Source organism: Oncorhynchus keta, chromosome 23 (assembly GCF_023373465.1).
Source record: "Oncorhynchus keta strain PuntledgeMale-10-30-2019 chromosome 23, Oket_V2, whole genome shotgun sequence".
Lineage (NCBI taxonomy): Eukaryota > Metazoa > Chordata > Actinopteri > Salmoniformes > Salmonidae > Oncorhynchus > Oncorhynchus keta.
The window spans coordinates 16,656,529-16,667,865 of record NC_068443.1 but is presented as its reverse complement, the minus strand read 5'-3'; the positions used below and the strand labels follow the sequence as shown (position 1 = coordinate 16,667,865).

Genomic DNA, 11,337 nt, shown 5'->3' with positions numbered 1-11,337 from the left:
TTGCCAGCTCACTTCCCACCAAATCTTTCCTGTCCGTCCCAGGATTAAAACTAGCAACCCTCCCGTTCCAGGCTCACCTCTCTAACCACTAGGCTACCTGCCACATTATTGTATGGTAATAAGAGATGTGATGTAGTTATTTACAGAATTCATGGTTTAAAATTCACCAAAGGGCCACAGAAATGCAGACATCAGAGGAGCCCAACGTAATCAGTGTTTGTCACTGATCTGTGTCCATTTGTCTGTCTTCTTAGGTGCCTTGAATCTGGACATAGACTCAGCCAGTCATTTTCTCAATGTGCCCCTGGACCGCCAGCAGTAAAAATACTTTAAAGTACTACTTAAGTAATTTTTGGGGGTATCTGTACTTCACTATTTATATTTTGACAACTTTTACTTCACTACATTCCTCAAGAAAATGATGTACTTTTTACTCCATACATTTTCCCTGACACAGAAAATGGACAGAAAATGGTCCAATTCACACACTTATCAAGAAAACATCCCTGGTAATCCCTATTGCATCTGATCTGGCGGACCCACTAAACACAAATGCTTTGTTTTTAAATGTCTGAGTGTTGGAGTGACCCTGGCTATCTGTATATATTTTTTTAAACCAAGAAAATGGTGCCATCAGGTTTGCTTAATATAAGGAATTTTCAATTATTCTTACTTTTACTTTTGAAACTTAAATATATTTAAAACCAAATACTTCTAGACTTTTACTCAAGTAGTATTTTCCTGGGTGACTTTCACCTCTACTTGAGTCATTTTCTATTCAGGTAACTTTACTTTTACTCATGTATGAGAATTGGGTACTTTTTCCCAACACTGACCTCCAGTCTGTGGAGAGTGGGGTTAGAAACTGTCCCTCCCCCACTTTGATAAAGCACCTGAGGTTCTCACCACCCAGTGCTACTCCTCTGGGAGACATTACTGGGAGGTGGAGGTCGTGAGCTACTGGGATATAGATGTGTCCTACCAGAGCATTTAATGCTAGTGCCTCACTTTTGGCCTCAAAAATGAATCCTGGAACATCACACACAAGGGCAATCGGTTTGCCTACCACAACATGAAGAGGGAGATCGCCAAATCCCTGAAGGGCAACATATTGGCAGTGGTGGAAGGGAACCATCACTTTTTCTCAAGTGGGTATGAAACTGACCCAGCTTCACCAGTTCAAGGCTTAGCTCAGCCAGACTGTGACTTGGATTCAGCCTCTACCGCATAGATCCTCCCAGTAGAGTCACAATTATAGAGACCCGGTAGTGGTCCTACTTTAGCCCTGCTTCTACCTGGTGCTAACATGTGCCCTTCGTCCTGATCTTGCCCACATTCTGATTGTGCTCACATTTTTAGAGCGGTGTAGATAAGACACATTGTGATCTGATCTTCCTGACAACCTCCAGAGGTAGTCAAGAACCCATTGTCTGGATACGGCACCTCAGTACCTCCAGGCTCTGATCAGGCCCTACACCCAAACAAGGGCACTGCGTTCATCCACCTCTGGCCTGCTCGCCTCCCTACCACTGAGGAAGTACAGTTCCCGCTCAGCCCAGTCAAAACTGTTCGCTGCTCTGGCCCCCCAATGGTGGAACAAACTCCCTCACGACGCCAGGACAGCGGAGTCAATCACCACCTTCCGGAGACACCTGAAACCCCACCTCTTTAAGGAATACCTAGGATAGGATAAAGTAAACCTTCTCACCCCCCCCCTTAAAAGATTTAGATGCACTATTGTAAAGTGGCTGTTCCACTGGATGTCATAAGGTGAATGCACCAATTTGTAAGTCGCTCTGGATAAGAGCGTCTGCTAAATGACTTAAATGTAAATGTAATATTTTATTTAACCTTCATTTTAACTAGCCTAGTCAGTTAAGAACAAATTCTTATTTACAATAGGGCGGCGCAAATTACCATTTAAATTATTATACAGGCTTTTAAAATTGGTGACAGGAAGCACTATTGACTAACGCAGTGTTCCCCAAACTCAGTCCTGGGGACCCCAATTAGCTTTTTGCTAATTGTGCACCCATTGGGGTCCCCCGGACTGAGTTTGGGAAGCGCTGGACTAATGGCATACTGTAAGTGATTGTCTTAAAAGAAATGCATGATTTTGAAAGAATATCTGTAAAATATTTTGCATACAGGAATGCACCAGCTAATCTGGTCACAATGTGGACACAGCGGAAGGATAAGAGACAAATTTTAATAATAATAATACAAGCGACTAAAACCTTGAACAGATCACAGAACACGTTAGCACAAGGTGTAAATGAGGTTTATGACACTATTCACCAAGCACTGAACCAAACGTACCGTTGTCTCAGGTTTCTTTTATATTACAATGTTGACATGACTCCATAGTATTTTGATTTAATGTTTTTTTTATGTACAAATATCGGTGTATTTAATTATTGCTTATTGTCTATTGTAAAGGATGTATTAAGGAAATGCATTATACAGTGAGGCTCAGAAATGACTTACTGAAATGCTGTCTGTTGTCTGATTTGATTGAAGCATACTCACAATAAATGAGACCAGAGTTTGAGCTCCATATCTTCATCGCTCTTTTATTAAAAATGTAATAACAATTTGACCTTGATTTCTGCTGATGTTTACTCACCACGGACACAGTGAACATTTCCTTCAGAGTAATGAAAAAGTAAGAGTATTGGCCCAAGAGGGCACTAAACTAAATGTAAAAAGAAAACAAGAGTATTGTATGATACACTACTCCAAATCACATATTTTCAGTTTCACTGAAATGTTTTGTATTTTTCTGATTCTGTTTCTCTAAAAAGAAGAGACTGACAAATGTTTTTCAAGGACCTAAAGGCAACCAAAAAAAAAAAGGTGGGTATCAAATATATGTTTATCCAAATAGTTAAGATAGCACACTTCATTAAGCTTTTGGATGCCATGGCTCACAAAAAATATTGTATCCCAATTTCTCTCTGTCAAACCTGATTTCAATGAACATATCAAATGGAGCTTTGTCAAAACTAGTGGCACTATGTTCCAATGTACCCTCTGGAATAGAACCCTTTGGAATCCCACTATGACTTTAGGTCCCTTCATATGGGCTACATCCTCTAACACTATCAGTGTGACTTAGACCTGTTAAAAAGGTATGCACGTCCAAACAATAAAACATAAAAACATCTCAGCCACTGTCTCAACTATCCAGGAATTTGTCAATGAATCCCATGTGTAATGTTCATAAATGATTTCCAATGGATCGCTTCGTGGTACACTGTGCTTTTCTTTTCCCCTCCGAACTCCATCTTTTCCTCTCGCCCCAATTGGTCTACCGTAGGCCTGTTATCACTCAACCCAACAAGACACATTCCTCCCTTTGTCTGGGTAATGCTGGTCTTTACTTGACAACCATGGTGTTGTGATTCCTGATGGAGCACCAGGCCATGAAGATATCCCTGAAGGAGAGAAAGGAGACAAGTGTTTAAGTCAGTTAAACATGTTCCCTTTTCTACTCCAACACCACTTTCATTTAAATGTCCCAAAAACAACATCAACCTTCCTCACAGAAATAAAGGAACACATACATTTAAATACAAACCCACACACCTGCAGTGAGTGGCGACACATTCATTGCTGCAGTACTCTTTGTCCCAGTCCGTGCTCTCTATTGCAGGATTGGTGCATCCTGCGCGCACACACATAGTCAGAGGGCCAGAAGCCACATCAGTGGCACCTGGAGACACATTGAACTCCATTTCCATCTGAAGAAAAATAGGGAAAAGTTGATGATTGAAACACCAAGCATATTTAACATGCACATTGGGTCAATTTACAAAGAAAAACCTCAGCCTACCTCGCCTGACGTGAACTCTTCCGTAACCGCATCCTCATCTGCACTGGCCGTCAAGTCAGTGGACTTTGCCAATTGCAGAGCCACTGTAGGGGTGGAGTAAGCAGATGTAGGTACAGTGGAATTGGTGACACAAATTGAGTTGGCGGTTGCTGTTGTCGTAACAATAATGGGCAAAGATGCGTCTGCTTGCAAAGAAGCAGGGACTATCGTGATCTGTAGTGGAGGGGGAGGTGTCGCGGTGATGGACACAGGAATCCCAGGTCCAGCACTTCCTCTGGGCTTGGCCTGGAGGGGAGGCGGGGCTGGGGAGTGTACCATCTGCTGGAGCCGTGGGGGAGGAGGGGCATGCTGCATCTGCTGCAGAGGTGGGGGCTGGCGTGGGGCTGAGGGCAGCAGGGTGCGCACACCGCCAGGGAGCACAGTCACCATGGAGGTGGGGATCTGGTGGAGCTGAGCCCCGGCCTGGAGCATCTGTTTGGAGATGATGATCTTGGTGATGGTGGGGGTCAGGGTGGCTGTGATGTTTGGGATCAGGGTCGGGGTGGCTGTGGGGCCCAGGGTGAGGGGCTTGTGAGCCCCTGTGCGGGAGCGTGTGGTGACCTGGGGGACGTCTAGAATGATGTTGGAGGTGCAGATGTTGGTGATGGTATTCTGGTCAGGGTTGTGCTGGGGGAGGCGGGAGGGGCGGGTGGGAGCCAGGAGGGCCACATTCACTGGCTCAGGCACTGGAGGTGGTGGTGAAGAGGCCGTGTCCATCATCTCAATAGAGGGCTAAAGAGAACACAGTAAAATATATACATATATAATTAATTGAATTGGTGAGATTAGAGTATATTACATTTGAGAAATGACAATATGTTCAATATAACATTGTCATGGCTACAGTCACACGATTTCTAAGCAAAGACAGGCCTAGAGATTTTACCTGTGAGAGCTGATTGGCTCTGTAAGCTGCTAATGCCTTCAAATACTCATTTTTCGCTGCTTCCGTCTTCCTCTTATACACCTAATAGTGATGGAGGGTATAATTATGTAGATGAAGACAAGAGTAAACACCAATCCTGTTTACATGAATTACAGTATATCCTTTTATCCACAATGTCCTTCAATTGTTTTAAGTGTCCCGTAAAACTTCAATGAAACGCAGTCTCAAATAGCCGCCTGTCCCTTTTAATAGCCGGGCATCAGCCCCGTCATTTCAACAAATAAATTCCTGTTTCAAATAAACGCCGGGTTCAAATGAATTGTTTACGAGTTTCCTGCAGTGTGTAACGTAAAGATTGGCAAAAGATGATAAAGGAAAGCAACATCATTGCCATGGATCAGACAGCTGTGTGGTTTGACATGCTCGGGCTCAACTACAGGGGGCACAAAGCGCAACGAATAAGCTGTGTGCGTTTAGAAAATAGACTAATAACATTTAACCTTTAATTAGGCATTTTACAATGATGGCCTACTGGGGAACAGTGGGTTAACAGCCTTGTTCAGGGGCAGAATGTGTGTCAGCTCGGGATTCGATCCAGCAACCTTTCAGTTACTGGCCCAACACTCTAACCACTAGGCTACCTGCCACCCCTGTAAATAAGCACCTGGGCTATTCATTGAAGTTTTACGGTATATCTTTTAGTAAAAGTGTGTATTGTATACCTGTTTCTGCTCTTCCCCAAGGCTGTCCCACATGGAGGCTACGATCTTGGACACCTCTCCAAATGTGGCATTGGGGTTCTGGCCCTTGATGGCAGCCTGGGTGTCCCTGAAGAACAGGGCGTACGCAGAGACAGGTTTCTGGGGCTCGTTGGGGTCTTTCTTCTTCTTTCCCTTCTTCCCTCCTCCAGGCCCTGCCGTAGCGGCCAACATGGCCGGCTTTCCCCCGCCGCGCCTCACTAATGCAGGGGAGATGGAGGAGGAGAGCATGGGGGCAGAGCCTGGCATGGTGGAGAGGTGGGAGAGAATTGCAGGGGAGACCGACAGGGACATTGGAGAGTCAACCAGCACACTCTTCTGGGTGACAGTGGGACCAGTGGACAGAGAGACAGGGAAAGATACAAGGCCAGATCAGTTGACTTAGCAAGACTTCAGCAACACATGACAAACCAACAAGTCCTATACATATAAATAAACATACAAACAGACACTCACCCTGAAGTCATCCATGTCATCATCCTGGAGGGAGCCTGCTGGAGAAGGCGTGGCAGACAGCTGGTCAGGGGACTTGGAACGGGACAGAATGTTCCCGCCATGAAGACCAAGCCCAAGCTGGGCACTCAACTCTGATTGATCAATAGTGGTTAGCTGATTGTGTCCCAATAGGCCATGATTCATGTCACCAAGTGGGACATCAATGGTCATTGGAGAGGAGTTGCTGAAATGGGAGCCAATGGAGTGGCCAAGTTCCTAGAGAGACAAAGACAGGAGTTTTCACAAGTCTTAAAGGATTACAATTTGAAAAAAACATTGATGCAGAAAGTCTTCTAGTAGTATTCATAAGTACACCACTTACCACCCCCAGTGTTGAGCTGAGCAGGGCCCCCCCTCCAGACTGGCTCATCACCCTAAGACTCAGGTGCTCCAGGCCCTGAGAGTTTGGGTTCACATAGGTGGAGGCAAAGGAGGGGTCATTGCCCCCCACCACAGCATTCCTCGCCAGGCTTCCAACCCCAGAAGGACCCCCTGCTCCCCCCGATAGTTCCCCAAAATGGGACACCTCGTCCCCCACACTGAGGGCAGAGTCCTGGTCCAGGGAGATGGGAGGGATCTCAAACACTTCATCTCCAAGACTGGGGGTATGGAATGTCTGCTAAACAGAGAGAAGGAGAAGGACAACTGTTAATGGGACAAATCGATTACATGAACATTTTCGGTGTGAATACACTGCACAATGTGAATAATACGCATTGTGGAATGTGTGCAGGCTTTCAGGATCATGACACCCACCTCAGAGGAGAGAAAAGGATGACCTGCCCCAGAGATGGTGAGGTAAGTATCACTGCCTCCTGGAAACTGCAAAACACACATTGTTTTCATGTTGTGTGAATAGTCTCTCTTTTTTGTTTAGAAATAGGCCCCATACCTTGTTAACTGGGTCGTATCCATTATAACCCTGTGCTTCCAAGAATTCCTGGTCGGCATTCTGATCGGTGCCATCAGAGAGGTCAGAGTAAAAATGAAGATCCATCGTGACAGACCAATCAAAATTGTGCAATTTAACAACCAAGAGTGGTGAGCTCTTTGTGATGCAGTCTCTTAGCCACTGAGCTATAATAAGAACTCCAACTAGCTAGAGAGCACCATCATGCCAAAGGAGACGAATCAATCGCCTCACTTTAACTGGTGTGCTAGCATGCTAACCACTACCTGTACATCAATATATATAAGCTGATAAATGTGAGCTAGGTAACTTTGATTTACAAAATTACATTGCAAGTAAAGGATTTGTTCAGCATTATCAGAGAGCTAATTAAGTATTTGACGAAAATTAATTTAAAGTACTAAACCAGCTGGCAGGCTAGCCAACAATGCTAATGATAGCTTCCAGGGAATCATTCCGATTTAGCTCACGTTTGCTGTTATTTTTAACTAATTATGGGAACAATCTTTGTTCCCCATAAGAACCTAAATGTGCCCGTATGATATTTAGCTAGCTATAAGCAATGTGTCAAAATCACGTTGATAGGGTTCATTCGGTCCCTACTCAGCAAGCTCGACCACAAATTTTAGGCAGATATATTAGAAAGAGGAGAAAGGAATCCCATTGGTCAATGAACTGAACGTATAACGCATCACCAAGCAGCCTGTAGACCAATCGCGTTCACGTTGTCATGCTGCGTCAACACGGTTGCAAAGCTAATCGCCACGCCATCGCTTCTCAAAATCAGGTTTTCGAGAAACCTGCTTATTTTCCCCGAACGTACGTAATGTTACGATTCCAAAGCTATACGATATCACAGAGAACAAGTTATTTATATGTCGGAAAACATTTGCATTGTTGTACTTCTTGACGAAATTGCTAATGTTTGGTTTTTGAGCTAGTGCCCAATTGACTGCTATTCACTAATTGAAGGAGAGCTCTCCTTATTCCAGAATGCTCCGCACACTGCCGACGCATACATTTCCCATCTCCTCAAAAGTATACATTTAAATTCAAAGGGCCACATTAGCATGGGAAACATGTAAACATTGCAAAAGCAAGTGAAAAACAAATGTACAGTAAACATTACGCTCACAAGTTTCAAAAGAAAAATACATTTAAAATGTCATGTGTCTATATAGTGTTATAATGATGTGCAAATAGTTCAAGTACAAAAGGGGGAAATAAACAAATAGGTATTTAGGTAAAGATGAAATAAATTGCCATTTTCTTGTGGCAACAGGTCACCAATCTTGCTGCTGCGATTGTACACTGGTATTTCACCCATTGTCCAGTGAGAAAGTGACTTGACGCTCTTGATGGCAGACAGGATTCTCTCATTAAATAGTTTGATGGAAATATCGCTGGAACGTCTATCGTCAAATCTCACTCTACTGGACGTCGATATATAACTCTGCTGAGACCTATCCAACATGTCTATGAAGTTGGGAGAGAGGTCAAATTGGAATTGTCACACCATTGTCCTAAAAGAGGACTGTACACCCCCTCGTGGATTATCAAGGAATGGATTGGTGTGATCGTGGAAACTGGAAACCACCTAATTTACACCAACAGACTGAATAGGTTTCGAAAAAGTTTTGCCTAAGTATAGGCGTAATGAATACACCCTTGTTTACAGGGAGGCTATAACTACTGTACTTAGCTAAATATTGTCATAGTAAAAACGTGGTGTGATAATAGCTGTGATAGTTGTTTATCAGCTTTACAAATGACAACCAGCATGATGGACGTGTCAAAAATGAGTGTTGAGGAAGTTTTGGTTAACAAGCTACCTACCTGGCGTGGCTAATTCTTAGCATAGACTGAAGGCTATTAAAAGTGGAAAGTCGGTACAAAATATCAAGGCGTTCAGTAGACTTAATCACACTCAATCTTCAGTAAAATCATTTTTACAAATTCCTACGCTTCTTATCCTCTCTCTTACCTCCATCCTCGCACTACATCGGTCCACTTATTTTCTAATTAATTGTTTTAGTTGATACACTTGGTTTCCGGGTTTCCTTGATTCGGGGAAATGACGTCACTTAGATTCCGTTGGCCTTATTTACTGGTTATCATCGGTAATAATGTATTTGATAACAAAACATACCATAAGAATGCTATTTACAACACACAATTCAAAATCAAATTAAGTAAAATTGAACAATAAGGGGGTTGTTCAAAAATATATATACTTTATTCACTATTTTCATTGTCATCTTGAAGAACGAGTTGCCCATTTAAAGTAACCCCAACAAATATTGCCCAACATAATTCAATATAACGTTAATGGGTGGGTGAATATTCAGTAGAGCTAATACATACCAGTACGTGCAACTATAGCACATGAATTGGAGCCCGAAGCATATCAGTGTCACTCGGTGCCGCGAGAACTAGTCGTCCGGGGGAAGAACCGTGCCCGGATGGCCCGAGCTGGTGGGCTGGCCCGCGAGGGCCACCTTCTGAGATGGAGAGATAGTGGGTTTGTTATAAAGCCATATAGAACGAAAACCAGTTATGCAATCAATGCCGGTCGCGAGTAATTTAAGAAACACGGCAGCCCGCTCACACTAAAGACATGTCTAAAAGTTTCATTGGGGCTTGAAAGGCAGGAGAAAATTCACTCCAGTATAGGAACCAGATAAGGTATGCCAGATTCAACTCGTCTCTTTAGACTGCTTTCCGGTGACCACTTATAAACGTAAATAGATTGTGACCAGCACCATGCTTGTTTATGTCAGAGCACATGTCCACTTGATGAATATCTGGTATTGCAACTTTACACTGTTCGTGTCCCCTGAAAAACGCCTGTGACTAGAAGGAGTAGGTTAACAAAGCACCAACCTTAACCGAAGTCTCAACCTGCCACCTTAATTATTCTAACCGGCTGCGTAAATTCTCCTTACCTGCATACGAAAAAGTCGCTTCCGGTCCGAACCCTGAAAACCAGCGACCTGGGGCATTGGTTTCTGCCTTCACAAACGTGGGATTTTCCCAAATATACATCTTCATTTAATCCTTTTTAAAACTCAAGATTGTAAATGAAAAGGGAAAATGCCTGAAAAAAACTGCTTTTTCTTGAGAGCATGTGTTCAGGTATTTCACACAAATACACAAGGACAAGATGACTTGGCTGCTTTCACTGTAGATTGTTATTCATATCACAGATACATTCAGGTCATAAAACAAGAATATTAACTCATCGTGGTCATCTTTGCACCATAGCACACAACTGACCTGTTCTACATTGTACAATACACCCATCTTCCTAGCACTGGATCAGTAACTTATATACCGGTACCCCCCCCACCACCACCTTTACCCTACCAGAAAAAATGTACATCACAAATTGGACCCCTTCAAGTTCACTGACTCAACAGGGAGCAGAAATGGCCTATGACATCAGACTCAGGCATCATGGGAGCAAAGTTCTGGTCTGCTCAGTACGCATGTCCTCTCGTCCAGTTATACTGGAGGACTAGCTAGGAGGTTCTTTGATCAAATGCCTTCACAGCAGGGCTCCCCTTATAGCTGAGACTGGGAATGGGTTTGAGGGAGAAGAGGAGCAGTGGGTTGAGAAACAGAGTTGGGTGTGGACTCACTGTGTGGTAGAGGGTGCCAAGGGGATGGTCATGGAGGGAGGGGGAATATCATGAATGAAGGGAATGGAAAGAGTAGGGTGCAAACCTGGTCCTTTCCAAAAATCTACATAAACCAAGTGAGTAAGAAGAACAAAAACCAAATTCATCCAAAATTCAATATATGTCATGATAAAAATAAACAATGAGCAATAACATGAAAGGGAAAATAACATGATTTTTCTGGGACTATATCAGACTAAATGGGCTTGGTCAATCCTCTGAGCTGGAGGAAGAGTCTGAGTCCTTCTGAGCCATGATGACGTCGTCCAAAAGGGCCTCCCTGTCAGAACTCTCGTATCCGCCTTGTGACAAGCTGTCGCCGCCTTCCATCTTAACTTCAAAAGCTTGAGTCAGGAAAGGGGAATTCTCCAAGTCTTCGTCCTCCATCATGTAGGCCCCGTCTGAGACCAGGGTCTCTTCTACACCTCCGCCCAGGACTGGGTCCTCCAGCGGGGCAGGCTGAGGGGCATGGTGGTGGTGGTGGTGGTGGTGGCGGCGGACTCTCTTGGGGATAACAGAGCGTGCAGAGAGGAGCCGGTGGAAGAGGCTGTCTGGCAGAAAGCCCTGGAAGGACAAAATAGAGTAAACCAGGATCAGTTTTTGGAAATATTTCACAATGTGAAGCAGAACTGATTCACTGAACTTGATGTGTGCTATGGCTGGGCGATATATATAGTGTGACAATAGATGTTTTCTATCGTTTCATATTATGCTCTATCGTTTATTTAATTGTG

At 43.8% G+C, this 11,337-nt stretch overlaps 2 protein-coding genes across 14 annotated transcripts in view; both read right to left on the bottom strand.

Annotated features, from left to right (window-relative positions):
* Nucleotides 1-2,553: 2,553 nt before the first annotated feature.
* Nucleotides 2,554-9,026, bottom strand: LOC118401878 (TOX high mobility group box family member 4-A-like). Of its 10 annotated transcripts, none has more exons than XM_035799531.1 (10): nucleotides 8,908-8,928; nucleotides 6,906-6,965; nucleotides 6,770-6,835; nucleotides 6,336-6,632; nucleotides 5,975-6,229; nucleotides 5,483-5,836; nucleotides 4,761-4,841; nucleotides 3,836-4,606; nucleotides 3,567-3,743; nucleotides 2,554-3,437 (listed from the first exon to the last, which is right to left on the bottom strand). In XM_035799531.1, the coding sequence occupies exons 1-10, from the start codon at nucleotides 8,911-8,913 to the stop codon at nucleotides 3,198-3,200; spliced, it is 2,307 nt and encodes a 768-aa protein (XP_035655424.1). In that variant the 5' UTR covers nucleotides 8,914-8,928; the 3' UTR covers nucleotides 2,554-3,197. The 10 variants fall into 10 exon arrangements, with proteins under 10 accessions (XP_035655424.1, XP_035655425.1, XP_035655426.1 ...); XM_035799532.1 differs by having other exon boundaries at nucleotides 6,336-6,629; XM_035799533.2 differs by lacking the exon at nucleotides 6,906-6,965 and having other exon boundaries at nucleotides 8,908-9,026.
* Nucleotides 9,027-10,091: 1,065 nt separating this feature from the next.
* LOC118402512 (chromodomain-helicase-DNA-binding protein 8-like) overlaps nucleotides 10,092-11,337 on the bottom strand; it is a 28,417-nt gene continuing 27,171 nt past the window's right edge. For all 4 annotated transcript variants that reach the window (XM_052476578.1, XM_052476581.1, XM_052476579.1 and 1 more), the window contains one exon: nucleotides 10,092-11,167. In XM_052476578.1, the coding sequence (XP_052332538.1) occupies nucleotides 10,814-11,167 (354 nt within the window). In that variant the 3' untranslated portion in view covers nucleotides 10,092-10,813. The remainder of the gene's footprint in view (nucleotides 11,168-11,337) is intronic.

Bases quoted from the DNA above. Each gene is read 5' to 3' on its own strand.
- LOC118401878 (XM_035799528.1), bottom strand. From the start codon at position 7,010: ATGGATCTTCATTTTTACTCTGACCTCTCTGATGGCACCGATCAGAAT. The intron at 5,837-5,974 runs GTGAGTGTCTGT...ACTGTCACCCAG, and splicing joins ATGACATGGATGACTTCAGG to AAGAGTGTGCTGGTTGACTC. The intron at 4,607-4,760 runs GTAAAATCTCTA...TGTTCTCTTTAG, and splicing joins GAGCCAATCAGCTCTCACAG to CCCTCTATTGAGATGATGGA.